The following is a 14,526-nucleotide window of genomic DNA, read 5'->3' as shown; positions in this document are numbered from 1 at the left end:
TCCGTTTAGAACTCGGCGTTGTCTTAGGTACGCTTATTTCCCTTTTATTGGCCAACGCAAGGCTGGGCTTCCGTCCTCCGTCCACTCACTCATCCTCTTTCTCTTTCTTCCATCCGCTACTGTCAACTGCCAAGTTCACCACGCTGACCCAGTCCTATCTTTTATTCCTACCCACAGACTCTTTTCCTTCACAATGAGCGCTCCCGGATACTACAACGGCCCTCCTCCCCCGCCCCAGGCGTAAGTCTTTCCGCCCTCCATTGCGCCTGATCTCCTGTGGTTTTTGCACCGGCCATTCGGATTCAAAGCGACCGCGGCGTGTTGGTTCAGGAACCCGTCTTGAGACTGGCTTATTACCAAGCTTTTCGACACTGGTCTTTCTCTTCCTGAGCTGGCCAGCGGTCGCAGAATGTCTCCTTAGATCATACTCCGGATTTGCGCATTGTTCTGACTTGGTCTCCGCACAGGTACCCTCCCCAGGGCTATCCGCCTCCGCAGGGTGGTTATCCTCCCCAGGGATACCCCCAGCAGCCCTACCCTCCGGTATGTGATACCAGTGTTATATTCAGTCATGCGATCGGACTCTGACCGGACAACAGATGCAGTACCAGCAACAGCCCCCTCCCCAGCAGAAGGACCGCGGATGTCTCGGTGCCTGGTAGGCGTTACCCTTGCTGAATTTTGTCGCACCGCATCTTACTAATCCGACCGTTTTTACCATCTAGCCTGGCGACGCTCTGCTGCTGCTTCCTGTGTGAGGAGTCCTGCGAATGCTGCTTCGAGTGCATCGAGTGCTGTGAGATGTGTTAAGCTGTGATCGATTACGGGTGCTACCTCGAATGTAGCGAGGGCTGCGCGACCAACCGAGCTCTCACGATCGATATACGACCTCGACGATATGATAAATTCCCCTTTCATCGCGTGCTACACTAGACCGGTCGAGTCCAGGGGCGCCGGGAAGCGCTGCTGTGACAAGCTGCAGTTGCTACGCGGTTTTTGTCTATTTTCTTGTTAATCTACCCATCGCGTTACTGTTGTCTTCCTTCGTCGTGCCCCCATGGGAATGCTCTTTTTATTTTCTTTTCTTTTTTTTTTTTTTTTACCTCTTCTATTCTCCTTTCTGTTCAATATGGTGATCCCGGATATATGTGTTTAGGAACCCGGGGTGGTGCTTGGAACGGGGAGGGAGGTGAATCATCCTCTTTGCTTCATGGCGCTTTTCTTAATTGATGACTTGTGAAATTTCCCCCTTTTGCCGCGTTGGCTACCCCAGTAATTGCTATCATTCGTGATATGTCCCCTCATCTGTGCATGGTGTTCCCACAATGTGATACACAGTGTAGACTGCATTTGAAGCATTTACCTTTGATGAAGAAAAAAATCCTGGACATCTTGGCAGAGTCTGCAGCTGTCATGCCTAGGGGCACCTGCGACTCTAGTTCACTTTCCGTCTTGAGCTTGAATCCAAAGCCAAGCCCAGCGCCAGGAGAGTCCAACCAAAAACGGTCTCTCCGATTGGTGGTACCGTTCAATCTGGCAGAGCGGGTTTGGGCTAGGCAGCATTCATAACTAATGCGCTGTCCCGATGCTTCTGGCCCAGCTGAGTGGCTCGCTGCCTACACCCACACGAGGCCCTGCAGGAGTAGATCGTTCTTTCCTTGTACGTAAGTAGATCGAGGTTTTCGCACTTGACGTAAACTTTTCACCTAAAAAAAAATTCTCTCATAGAACATCGACCAATTTTCCTTGGGCTTGGCTGCAGGTGAGATGGGGAGGTATGTTTCTCTCTGCTGGGTAGGTGGTAGCTATCTATGCAAACCATGATGAATATAGACAAAAGCTGTCAGTGTGATCATAGATGTGCACGCGGATCGAGTGGAGGGATCAGTACTACTGCTAGATCTTCATAGTAATATAATGATACATAGTATAGCCTCTTATCAATTGAGGTTAATATGTTCGTCTGCTACTTGCTCCTACTACTGCTAGGTACTACGTGTGAAGAGTATATTCAAGCGAGCAATTATGCAGCTTTTATACTAGCATTTGTTTCATCTCATGAATGAAACATTTGCTGTGATTTTATTCCTCTACCCAACACGAATGATAAGAAGAACACCATAGTGCCGGACTCGCGCATTGGTATATTCCCTACCACATCTGCAGTAAGGTGTAGAATACCCGATAGGAGAAACACACAAAACAACTGGGTATATCGCTCTAAGAAGGATGATTTAACCAGACCGAGAATATCACGAGTGATGTTAGTTGCTTATGGCAGTGAACTTAATGCGGAGCAGTTGATGCCAGAACTTTCTGTTCAGATGGGTATTAGTATGTATACTAAATGATATATATAGTATATATGATTCATAAAAGGAAGAGATGAAAGAGTCATAAAATGAGTCACTTACCCCCAGAAGTTCCGTCATGTTTAAGCACCAGTCATCTTACTGAATAACGGTGGAAACTCTACAGGTGCTTCTAGCCTCAAGCCGACACTGACTACCGCAACTAAACGATAGGTGAAGCCGATCACGATGTGTCCTACAATAAACCAAGCGGTTATGGCCACGATGATTTATTCTAAGCATAGCTCTACCCATGAACCTCCAACACTGGTATTTTGCTGCTGCTACTGCTGTTCACTTTTGCTCAGAAATGTCTTGAACAGCTTGTGAAGTCGAAATAACCAAAACCAGATATTGCCACATCGCAATCGCTGTCTCGCGGATTAGGTACCGGCGTCGGGAGCTAGGCTTTGATGCATTCCTGCCATTCCCCTGGGAATTATCCCGGCATAGGAGGCGTGTTCTTTGCTTCCTCGGGCGTGTTGATTTTCCGGGAATTAAGATGCTGTTTCAGGGCGGTTCGTAAGCCATAGAAGAAGCTCTTGACTCTGCTTGTTCCCTCGTTGATGGCGACAAAGTCATCTGCTTCTTTGGGGTTGAGTAGCAGGGGATCCAGGGCTGAGAGAATGTTGAACCAAGCGGTGTTTGCAAATAGGGATGTAACATGTGAAGGGCTTCTGACTGGGTGGAGCATTAAGCTGTAGATCCATATCATGAATGGTACGCACAAGTAGCGCAGGAGTGCTTCATTTGGGGTGGTAATTGCTAGGATATGGGGGATTAGGTTTTGGGCAACGGTATATTGCTTCTATTACTGCAGAGATATCCCATCGACATACAATAGTTGACATTTCCAAGTTGCACACCGCTGCTCTTGGAATTGCTATTGGAACGTCATGGTGGAATAGATGTCGCAAAATGAAAGGAGGAAAGAATAGCTTCGGATCGAGAGACAGATAATCCTTCAAGTGTTGTGAGTTCATGCGTAATGTTACAGTGTCGTTCTGCGGGCCCTTTTTGGCAGCGTTCTGCTAATGTTTTGAATCAAATGACGTATGTGATTGTCACTATCAATGAGTCGTGTGCATAGACCTACCTCACTTCCAGCATTCTATTATCCGAGCTTGGAATACTATACAGTGAAATATAAAAAAACAAAGGCATCATTGCTCAAAAAGTACTCTCATTCAAACACAGATTTCGTCCCATGACAACATCCAAAAGCTTCAAGTGTACTCCCCTATCGCAGATCATACCACAACAGCTACCTCCTCCTCCCCATTCAGTAAGTACTCACTCACAGCTCGCTGCCACACCGCTGCGCGCTTATAAAAATGAAAGCCCGGCGAGCTGCCCTCCTTCAACCCTGCTATCGCCTCGACTAACCTCGGCCCATTGCCTTCTTTCTTGACGTCCTGCAACGGGTACATGTATGTTCGGACCACGAAGACCACAGCTTGTGAGATGGGGAGTCGAAATAGCATCTGTCTTTCGCAGCGTAGTCGTGCCTGCATTGCCATTTCTCATTACTATATGTATTCAACCCTGACAATCATTCCGCGCAAAGAAGATTGAAAGGAAGGAAGGAAGGAAGGAAGGAAGGAAGGAAGGAAGGAAGGAAGAAGAAGAAGAAGAAGAAGAAGAAGAAGAAGTAAGCAAAGACATACCATATCAACATTTAACTCCTGCAACTCGACTACTTCCTCGCCCTCATACAAGTGCATACTGCTGGCAGCATGCAGCTCCCCGTCCACGGATACAGTCCACTATCCAGTAATTGAGTCACGTTAGCACAATCACCCTTAATAGTGCAGAGGAAACGCAACTATCGTCGGTAAAAGAAAATTGGAACGAGCAAAAGGAAAGCAGTGCCACAAACATTCGCCCTCTTAACACACTCCCCCACCTTTAACCTCTCAAGATATCTATCCATACTCGCCCGCAACTTGGTGGTATAATCCGGTACCGGAACATGGATATTCGCCAGCGATTTGCGGAACTTGTCTGCCCAGTTGAACCCATTCGGAAAACAGCCGATGAAGGCTTCGAGGGTCATCTGCTTGTTAGTACCCTCGTTTTTGTCATCATCTCGTAGGTAAGAGGGCTGTGGTGGCAAAAGAAGGAGGAAATCCTCTTCGACCTGCCGACCGATGATAGCGAGGGCTTCTTCTGCGTCAGTAGGAGGTGTGCTGGGGATGGTTTCGCCGGTTACTGTGTTTCTTAGCATGGTGGTTGTGGGTGCTGATGCTGAAGTGCTAGTGGTAGTAGAGGTACGTTGGAAGATAGCGCTGTACCGTTGAGGCAGGTAGTCATTTATTAGGAAAGAGTATAGTTCTTTGACGGCTGGGATGGAGCGGGGACTGGCGCCGAGGACGGAGGCTCGTTTGTCTTGGATTAGTTTCGTGCGGAGTGTGATGCGGGTGAGGTAGTGTTTGTCGATTTGTATTAGTTCGGAGAGGGTTGCTCGCTCGATGCCTGGTTTTCGTTTGTTAGTTAGATGTTGCGTATGTCATATGGTTTGGTGAGATGTTGTGGGTTAGGGCTGGTGATGATGATTAGAGGATGGAGTGGGTTAACTTGCCCATTGTCATGTGATAGCGAGGTTTGAAAGGTCGGAGGATTAGAGGCTCGGTTTTGTCCCATTGAAAGTCGTCGAGGGGTTCGATGGGAGATGTAGATGCCAGAGAAGAGCTGATGGTCTTCTGCTCTGCTTTTGAAGGCTTCTGGCCTTCCATCTTTTTTCTTAGGAGCCATGCCAGGAACAGTAGCACTAAGACTAAGCTGGTGCTGAAGTGGCTTAAGAACATGACTGATTGTCTCTATCTTGGATGAGAGGATGGGTATGCTCTGTGGGTTGACTTGAAATACACCCTCGAGTTAATGGCTTACTTGACTGCTCATATAGGTAATTCATTGTCTGGTCTGATCTGCCTTGGCATTTGGAGATACTCATAAGATGTGATAAGACGATGCGGGGTAAACATTTTACTTGACGCCGCCCCTACATGATCTGGAATGTACGACAAAGATGATAACGTATCTCTACTTCTATCATACTGGTGGAAACAACGTTGATGTCTTGAGATTGTACTACATCACTCATACATCCGCCTTCGGCGTCGGCGTTGAACGAGAGGCCTGCACAGCTATTGGTCAAACCGCCGAAGCTAACTGTCCCCTAACCCCCATCACCGAGCATGATCAGATTACTCTAATCCCTCATTTCTCCAAAACCTGTCTAGACCGGTTACTTGTTCAACATATTCGTAGATATGTCCCCAATCTCCACCACAGCGGTCGCTCGTAATATGCATCCAGAAACCGCAACTCCGCAGCAGTCAGCTCCCGATGCCCCGTGATAAGATCTGCAGTTGCTGGATCTCTCCATGGCGTTTTATGCACAATCTTGTAACCAATGGTGAACACTATAATGACGATTAGACCAATCGTCGCTGAAAAGAAGTTATATGCTGTAAAAGCACCCCCGCCCTAATGAACGTGATCAGTAACATGCTGGGTCCGTGGGCTCAGAATGTATAGCATAGGCCTTCGCCTAGATAGGAGTTCCAAGGAAGTGAGACTCACCACTGGCTTGATGCTGGTATAAAGAAGGCAAACTAGTAGCAACGACGAAATGAAAAGGCTAGTAACAGGCGCTAGAGGCCAATAAAGAGACCGCCATGCATAAGGGGTTTCAAACAATTGGCTTCTCTGCGCTCTAATCGCCGCTCGGAAGTGGAAGGAGGAAAAGGCGATGATCGCCCAGTTAGTGAAGAAGGACGCGCTGGTGATCGAGATGAACCAGTTCAGGACCTCGGTGCCATTGGCTGCAGCCAACATCAGTCAGTGTCGAAGGGAAAAAGGGCGAACCTTGTGGAGTCCATACCGCTCAAGCTCAGATAAGTCAATACTGTTCCTGCAACGGCCGTAAATGTGAGCGCCCATCTCGGACGGCCGATTTTGTCGACCTTCGCAATGAAGGCCGGCAACAGTCCCTGCAGCGACATAGTGCGTAAGATCCGTGATGGAAGGTATATGCACTCTAAGGAAAGGGCAAGAATTCCGAGTATTATGCAGGCATTAATCAGGTCCGGGACCCCCGAGATACCCGCATCCTGGGCCGCTATGACGAAAGGCGAGGAGACCACGCTCGAGCCGTTTATTAACCGGGAATCATCGGAGTCCACTACAAGTGAGATTAATACCACCGAAACAAGGTAGAAAATGCCCACGCGCCAAGGAACGAAATTGGCCGAGCGTGCCATGGAATAGTGGGGAGATTCGGCCTCGCCGGCCATCACGCCAATAAAGACCTGGTCTCCCACGGCCCAGATAGCAAGTAATGCAGCGGTGGAGAAGCCCTGCATAGTTCAGTCAGTTCAACACGAAGAATCTATTTATCTGGGAGGGGTAGCCAGTCACCCCAAAGCCATTTTTGAACATTGGCAAATCAGTCCAGGTGTTTCCATGTCGAACATATCCGGACGGACCAGCGCCTGCGATAATAGCTAGAGAAATGGCTGTAACGAAAATGAATAAGAACATCTTGACCAGGGATCCGATGTATTCCAGCCATCCAAAGATGCTGGTTGGCAAGAGGAACACGCCAAGGCAAAGTACCAGAAAAAAGGTAACTACTTATGGTAAGCTGATTGCCGGTCTTTCCAGAAGAAAAAGGGCAAAAACATGTGGCAGACTCACGCAAAGCAGCCTTGGGCACAACCCCGTCAGCCCAATAATTCACCAGGGTAATTAGAAACATGGCTTCGGATGCAAATACTGACGTCCACCCTGTAGCGTTGCGACGCTCGTCAGCTCTATTATAACAGATCTGCATTCGTAACAAGGCAAAAAGCCACGGCTGGGCAACTCACCAAGCCACTCCGCAAATCCAGCCCCAAAGGCCAATGCTGGATCAACCCACCGATCCGCGTAATCGATATAATTCCCTGATGTCGGGAAAGCAATCGTCATCTCTGTCAAGGTTTGCAGGTTCGCCCATACGCCGACACAAACCACGAGATACGCCAGAAACATATTAGCTGGACCTCCTTGGGCTAGGGATTTACCCGTCGTGATGAAGAGACCACTGCCAATGCTGGATCCGAGGGAGATGACCTTTGTTTGTTACTCATGATGCTCGGTTTCTCTGATGGGATTATCTGCAACTGAACAGTTGGTGGTACAGTACATACATGGATCATACGTGGACTGAGCGTGCGATGAAGACCTCCATTTGTTGTCTCTCCATGATCGACTTGACCTTCTTCAACGGACATCGACGGATGTAATCCGGAATACGTCTTGTCGCCATCATCGTGTTTCGTCTCGTAATACATGGTGTCTCTCATATTGTGCGATTCCTAGTGTAAATTAGCCACCAACGAACCGAGGATGGTCCCATTGATATACACCATCTGAGCCAAGAGATGTAGAGTGGAGTCCAAGCCAATCTGCACAAGGCCTAAGTTGTGGACTTGCATAATGAGTTATCAATGCTGCATATCGGTCTAGCTTCCCAATAGCAAATGTTTCCTCCACCTGATAACGATGGAGGATTCTTATCCTGAGGGGTAATGCGGAGATAGTGATGCATTTCGGTCAAATGGGCCAGTGATAATCCTGGTTGTCTGCTAGTAATCTATCTAGCTGCTTTAGTTGGATGTGACTAGCTAAGGAGTTCAGGGCCTTAACTTTCGAAGAGATAAGCTCTGTAGTTTTATAGGTAGAGACTTATTATCAGCATCAATTCATTATGAAAAGGGAGCCCTTAGGGGCGGTCAGTACTCTCGCAGTGGAAGGGGTGGGGAAACCCATCATGAATCCAAGAGGTAGAAAACGAAAGTAGTCAAGATATACTTACTAGCATTGTTCTATGAGAGACTCTGGAAACAGGAAGGAATCAGTCCATGTATTTGTGTGAAAGCTCTTCGTAGTATGTGAGATGGGTTGACCCTGCAATACTAAGTGCTATGTCGGTGTTCATATGTAGTCAATAGGAGAGGAGCCCGGGGTGGTGCGTGGAGGGTGTAATACAAATATAGTAGTTACTAGGCTATAGAAGTTATCTACGGTCTTAAAACAAACATTGCTACTAAATCGATCATCTTTCATAACGCTTAACAAATACTAGTATAGAAATTATATGACCTGGTTGTTGATATTATCGGTCGCATGTGATTACTCTGTAAGCTTTATACTGTCGATAAAGGCTAGTATTAGTAGTACCCCCACGACAGCAGCGGCGCCCGTATCAAGCTAGCAATTAAGTAGGTATCAAGACTACCAATTTAGGAAATTATGCCGGCAGTTGTGCCAGTCCAAACATAGTAATAAAATGCACCTGTGGTAGGAGTCTGTGAGCACATCTAGCCACTCCTCCCCCCCACCTGAAGACTCGACCGATAAGTGATGATAATTACCCCGTGCTCACGGCAATAGTAAATAGCACGATGATCTAAACCGTTATCTACTTATCTGATCAAAGTCGATTGGGATCAAGTCGGCCGGGAAGTTCTATCCAACGAATCATCAAAACCCATCCACTGATCTCTCCTCCCCACTTTCCGGAAGGTTGGGGCTCGGAATCGTTCCGACGGGGTGTATGTCGCTACCATTAATCTCTGAAATTCCATGTACGTAGATGTTTACTAGTGGGAGTTGCAATAGATATTGAAGTGAAGTATAGATGAGATTGTATAATTTCGAATCAGCTCTGAAATCATTTGGTTACGAAGACAAACTACTGTCCACTATTATACTTCAGTGGAAAATAACCATACAGTCATTGTGTTTCATCAATCATCAGTCAAGTTACATACAAGATAACTAGTAAACTAGATATCTAAGCGTGGCCCGTGATAATGCCTTTTCGCATAAGCAAACCAGTTCCCTACGCCCAAGATCAACATAACGACTAGCACGACGGAAGCGTAATCTAAGCAATTTGCAAGTGTTAGGAAAGCGTACTCCTTATCACAAAGCAGGTAGATAGTAGGAAAGTGGAAGAAACACATACTCATGTTACTCCCCGTAACGGGAAACTCCGTCGGAAAGCAAAAGAAGATCGTCAGAATGAAAGCCCAGATAACGCAGACAACGTTGCAAACGTAGCCTAGTACATTGGGAACTTTAAATCGGCGATCTGGAGGAAGGTAATGCGGATTCCGCCCGCCAACGAGGAGAAGAACTGCTGGGATGGCGTAGGAGATTTGGGCTACCATGACAGTCGTGCTGATAAAAGCGTTGAATGCTGTTATTTCGATGTTAGATCCTATGTAGAGGATGATCGTCTGGGCAAAGGCTTAGGCTTACCTGTTGTTGAGCAGACATAGACAATCCCGACCAGAAGCACTGCCGCACCATCAAGGATAATGGCCCAAACGGGGACTCCGAGCGTAGGGTGTATAGAGGAGAGAAAGGAGGAGAAGAATAGAGCGTCATCGCGGGCAAAGGACCATGTAAGTCGAGAGGCAGTCTGATGGACTGCGTTGAGTGCCACGACAGAGACGACAAACAGTGCAGCCATGAAGACTGTCGCAGCTGCTGGGGAGTGAGTGGCTTTTTCCCAGATGTAGTAGATTGGAAACCTGTCGGTTTCCGGTAAGTGACTTTTCTTATTCAGGACTGGTGGCATACATACCCCGTGGAGGTGGTTAGAGATGCTTCGATGTTGTCATAGCTGTATAGGATGGCGATGGCAAAGGGGAAACCTGTCAAAAGCCCCACTGTCACTGTGGCGAGCAACGCCTTTGGTACGATGCGTGCGGGTTCGAGACATTCCTCTGCGAGGTGGAGTGCGGCGTCGAGTCCGGAAAACATGAACTGAGGCGTTGAGAGTCCTGTCAAGAAGGAGACGCCGTCCGGCCAGCCGCCTGAACCGTTGACGAACTGACGCCAAGTGTTCGAGGTGCTGATATGTGCGGAAGAGCGTACCGGGCAGGTTATGATAATAGCTAGGAAGGTTGAGATGGACAGAATGACTGCAAGAGGAGAAGCAGTGTATTTAGTATTGTCTTCTGCGAATTGGAAGGGAGCTAACTAACAGCCTAGGTTGTAGACCCAGAGGGTCTTGTTGGTGAGGAAGATGTTGTAGGTGACCATAACTGCGTTCAGCAGTTGGTATACTAGGAAATAGTGCCAGCTTTGGGCTTCATATGAGGGCTGCCACCGGATGACAATAGCCATGAGCGCCTCTGTTCCGGCCAGCGCAATAGAGGCCCCAAGGGTAATCCATGCAAACACTGCAGCCATGCCACTGAAGTAAGACAGGCCACGGCTCCATCGTTTAGACGCCAGGATGGAGGTAAAATGGTACTGGCCACCAGCAGTGGGGTACACGCTGGCCAGTTCTGCCAAGGTAACCCCGGTACAGAACATGGCAGCAGTGACCAGTAGAATGCCATACAGTAGGGAGACTGCGCCGCCCGACTGAATTGCGATAGCAAAGCTCGTGGCTATGGCCACCCAGCTATTCGTATTGTTGTACCCCAGGGCAATTATACTGACTATGCTGAAGTTTCGCTTCAGGTGCATGTCCGGGATGCCCGTAAGGGCAACCTGCCCCTTGTCCATGTCGACTTCAAGGTCTGCCGATGCGGCATACCCGGGTTTCAGGTGCGAGACCTTAGTGTTTTCTAACTCCATGGCCTCTTATGTTGTCTGCCGTGTGATGAGGCACTGCGGAATCAATATACTTCAAGTGGAGGATCAGCCATCTTATGAATCCTTCCTACGATGATGGCCCTAGCTCCGCGTCCCCAGAAGGGACCTTGACAGATGTAAACCTCGATTACGATAAGCATCCCAGGTCGATAAGATCAAAGCGGTGGAGACTGATTTTCCTTGAATCAACCTATTCATCCAGGCCCGATACGGATGACTGATGACTGATACCCAAGATATCCCGGAACGCTTATCGAATTCCGAGACCTGTTATCACGTCCCGTCCAACCAAAAGGGAGTAAAAGCAAGACCATCCCCGGATTTAGGTTAGAGACGTCCACCATAGCGGAACTAGGGCGGAATTGCTCATGAACTGGAGGTGATCGTCGACGATCGTGCGGGGGAAAAATGCGGCTAACCATGCTATAGCGTCGTGGAGCTTGCCCTATATCTCCAGACTCGCCGCCAGCGCTGTCAGGAGGGTAGCTTCCCCGCAATATCCCGGCAGAGAGAATTTGGCGTTTATGGCTTCTATTGGTGTTTCACTGCGGTAATCCATGAAATGGGAGCTGCCCCAGAGTAGCTTTCCTCGGTAGACGGGGCTTTCTCCGCATTGCGGAACGGATCCTGCTGGGCGCATGGGATAGATTGAACATCTAGAACACAAGGCAAAGCGGGTAATTAAAGGGCATGATTGCACTGGAATCCAAAAAGAGTGTATTTATTCAAGTCTGCTTTTTCTGCGATTGGACGTCTCCTTCATAACCAGTCAGCTATCTGGTACGTCCAAAAAGACCATCCCGAATGGGTGGTCTCAAACAAATAGCTCCTGGCCCCTTCTCTCGTGAGCTAATTGACATCTGCCTAGTTCTAAGTTTGCGAAGCCGCGTCCCCCAACTTCAAGCTGGCGGTCATTTGTCCACCAGACCTACCTTCCCCGAGAGTCGCCACTTCGGCCCCGCATCTCATCCAGGCACTGGACGGTCCGCGTTCCAAACGGCCTGTTTTTTAAGCGAGCCAGTGTGCGACGTACGCGTGATCTACGCCTCGCTCGAGCGATGAAGGCCCTTTCCGCGAGTGAAGAGTGCCGCTGTAGCAGCAACGAATCCAAAACACGCTGACGCCAAGAACGACAGTCGTATGCCCCGGTAGTAGACCATCCGCGCAGCCAGCTGGATCTCTGGCGGCAGACTATGGATGGCAGACACTGAATGTCTGATGTCGTCAATAACCTGTGCGAGTAGCATAATACTGATCAGCCATTGTTTCAAGATATTAGTAAATCCACAGGGAGGAGAGTTACTTTCCATTTGTCAGGTATTCCACTCAAGGCCTCAGCGAGGCCTGAGCGCAAGGTGTTCTGGATGATAGTGGACGTAATGGCGACGCCCCACACTGTACCCATCGAACGGACCAAATAGACGGTGGACGCTGAAACGGCGTGGTCTGACAAAGTCAGTCAGTTTTATTCAGAAGCTCCCCTCTGTCAAAGGAAAGGGAAGTGGCGGCAAGGTGCTCATACCCGCGTGATCGAATGCAGCAAGAAACGTGAACAAAATCCCTGGGTAAGTGATGCCTTGTCCAAGACTGGCGGGGATCATGGCCACGTAGTACTTCCACTCTGCGTCGTTGAACTGAAGAAGCATTACAAGTATGTTGCCAATGCACATGAGAAACGAGCCTGTACGGACCAGGTAGGCCAGTTTACCCCAGCGCGACATCACGTAGCCAGAGATCACACCACCAATCGGGGTAGCGAGAGATGGTACAGCAAGTCGAGCACCAGCTTTAGAAGGGGAATCCAAAAGAATTACCTGAAACAGTAATGGAAGCGTGAAAAGGAACTTTGACAGTCAGCAGTGAACTGGGATACCTGACAGAAGGGTCGCTCACCGCATAGGCAGCCATTCCCACACAGACATTGGCAACCTGCGTAGCAACAGGCAGAACGCCTTTCAACATTCGAGGAGGAATCAATGGAATTGCAGTTGTCCTCGCTTCGATGAGTACGAAAAGGCCCAGTGACATCATACTGGCCACGAATGACAAGATCACCCATACGCTGGACCAAGGGAGCTCATTTCCACCCAAGCTAAGACCAACCAACTGCGTTGAAAGTCCAACAATCAGAGCACAAGCTCCAGACAAATCGACATATCTCCAGATTGTCCGCAAACTCCTGCCTTCACTGGCAAACTTATCTTGCGTTGGAAGATTCAAAACAAGATGACCCGTAACCAGAGCTAGAAACCCGACTGGTACTTGTAATAGAAAGCACCAGCGCCATCCCACTGAATCGACAATGGTTCCTCCAAACGATGCGCCGCAGATGGACCCGAACCCATGCAGAACGTTCTGTACGGCCTGATACATTCCGCGACGGCGGAAAGGAATGAGATCCGAGTTGATTATAGTAGCTGAACCACGTTAGTCACTCGTCTGGGAGGGTGACAAGTGAGAAGGGGGAGATTTGCGAGTGTATACCCATTGTCATCAAGCCTCCTCCGCCAATGCCGGTCAGGGCTCTCATCAGATTCAAAAAGACGATATCTTTAGCAATCCCACAACCCAGGCAGCCGATCATGAAGGTTATTGTCGCTGTAAAGAAGGAGGCCCGGCGACCGAAAATGTCTGAGAAGCGACCATATAGTGGCTGGAATGCGGTACTAGTAATTAGATAGGAGGTTGTGAGCCACGAGGCGGTGTTGGCTGCGTTGAATTCGGAGCTGATCACAGCATAGGTTGAGGCAGTGATGGTGCCGTCGAAACCCGACAGGAATACATTCGACATGATTGCTGGCAATGTGTTAGACCCTCATTTCATGGGTCAAGCGACAACCAACCTAGTTGAATCCAGACAAAGCCCACTGGAGGCTTCCAGAGGGCCTCAACATCGGGACGCAGCAAGGGCTGCTCCTCGTGCGGTGTGGGCGGTTTGGTGCCAGAATCGTCTCTGGCCATGGCATCGGTGGAGGATCGCTCGGAGGAAGCACGCATGGCTGTTTCGAGTGCCTTTTCTTTCGCCGTCTCTGAAGTGGCAGCTCGAAGAACTTTGCTCGTGCCCCTCTGGGTACCTGGCAATAGATAAACTGCATCGACACACGGACCCTCTTTGTGGGGATCGGCTTGTAGTGTGTAGCGGCCATGGCGCAATAGCGCAAGGATGTTGCTCACGTACGGGTACCCGCTTTACCCTTAGCGAGGCTCCACCGTCGGCAGTGACAGTGACAGGGAGCACGCTGGGCTGTCAGCAAACAATTATTCCGTTGCACCTATCAAGTCTTGCTGAGTACTGCAGATCCATCGAGGGGCGGCGTCAACGCCGGAAAATCGAATCATAGCACTACTCCGCTACAACTAGTAACATCAATAAATCTTCTTCCGGGGAAGACCTGCTAACACTAACATATAAAGCAACTCTGGTCGACCCCCGTACGGTGTACTATTTCACCAGAAAGATTTCCGGATTGATCTCAAGTCTCCGATCCCCAATCCTTCAGATCAGCCTTCC

General features: G+C 48.9%; 6 protein-coding genes across 6 annotated transcripts; 1 reads left to right on the top strand and 5 right to left on the bottom strand.

Moving 5' to 3' along the window:
• Window positions 1–193: 193 nt before the first annotated feature.
• AKAW2_40389A (uncharacterized protein) lies at window positions 194–810 on the top strand (the record flags this gene model as incomplete). Its single annotated transcript, XM_041688711.1, has 4 exons — window positions 194–240; window positions 468–543; window positions 600–658; window positions 726–810. The coding sequence occupies 4 exons, from the start codon at window positions 194–196 to the stop codon at window positions 808–810; spliced, it is 267 nt and encodes an 88-aa protein (XP_041542469.1).
• Window positions 811–2,790: 1,980 nt separating this feature from the next.
• On the bottom strand, window positions 2,791–3,045 carry AKAW2_40388S (uncharacterized protein; the record flags this gene model as incomplete). Its single annotated transcript, XM_041688710.1, has 1 exon — window positions 2,791–3,045. One exon carries the CDS (start codon window positions 3,043–3,045, stop codon window positions 2,791–2,793), a length of 255 nt encoding a protein of 84 aa, XP_041542468.1.
• A 556-nt stretch (window positions 3,046–3,601) lies between these two features.
• Window positions 3,602–5,086, bottom strand: AKAW2_40387S (heme-dependent oxidative N-demethylase family protein; the record flags this gene model as incomplete). The annotated part of the gene is made up of 4 exons (XM_041688709.1): window positions 3,602–3,859; window positions 4,019–4,117; window positions 4,231–4,826; window positions 4,933–5,086. 4 exons carry the CDS (start codon window positions 5,084–5,086, stop codon window positions 3,602–3,604), a joined length of 1,107 nt encoding a protein of 368 aa, XP_041542467.1.
• A 520-nt stretch (window positions 5,087–5,606) lies between these two features.
• AKAW2_40386S (uncharacterized protein) lies at window positions 5,607–7,690 on the bottom strand (the record flags this gene model as incomplete). The annotated part of the gene is made up of 7 exons (XM_041688708.1): window positions 5,607–5,840; window positions 5,937–6,178; window positions 6,238–6,712; window positions 6,774–6,985; window positions 7,053–7,142; window positions 7,226–7,469; window positions 7,547–7,690. 7 exons carry the CDS (start codon window positions 7,688–7,690, stop codon window positions 5,607–5,609), a joined length of 1,641 nt encoding a protein of 546 aa, XP_041542466.1.
• Window positions 7,691–9,187: 1,497 nt separating this feature from the next.
• AKAW2_40385S (putative choline transport protein) lies at window positions 9,188–10,997 on the bottom strand (the record flags this gene model as incomplete). The annotated part of the gene is made up of 5 exons (XM_041688707.1): window positions 9,188–9,288; window positions 9,370–9,603; window positions 9,666–9,940; window positions 9,994–10,333; window positions 10,397–10,997. 5 exons carry the CDS (start codon window positions 10,995–10,997, stop codon window positions 9,188–9,190), a joined length of 1,551 nt encoding a protein of 516 aa, XP_041542465.1.
• Window positions 10,998–12,055: 1,058 nt separating this feature from the next.
• Window positions 12,056–14,012, bottom strand: AKAW2_40384S (MDR family MFS transporter; the record flags this gene model as incomplete). Its single annotated transcript, XM_041688706.1, has 6 exons — window positions 12,056–12,247; window positions 12,319–12,461; window positions 12,538–12,859; window positions 12,909–13,432; window positions 13,500–13,811; window positions 13,859–14,012. The coding sequence occupies 6 exons, from the start codon at window positions 14,010–14,012 to the stop codon at window positions 12,056–12,058; spliced, it is 1,647 nt and encodes a 548-aa protein (XP_041542464.1).
• Window positions 14,013–14,526: the final 514 nt, after the last annotated feature.

The sequence above is a fragment of the Aspergillus luchuensis genome, chromosome 4, assembly GCF_016861625.1.
Source record: "Aspergillus luchuensis IFO 4308 DNA, chromosome 4, nearly complete sequence".
NCBI lineage: Eukaryota > Fungi > Ascomycota > Eurotiomycetes > Eurotiales > Aspergillaceae > Aspergillus > Aspergillus luchuensis.
This window is presented reverse-complemented; position numbering and strand designations above follow the sequence as displayed.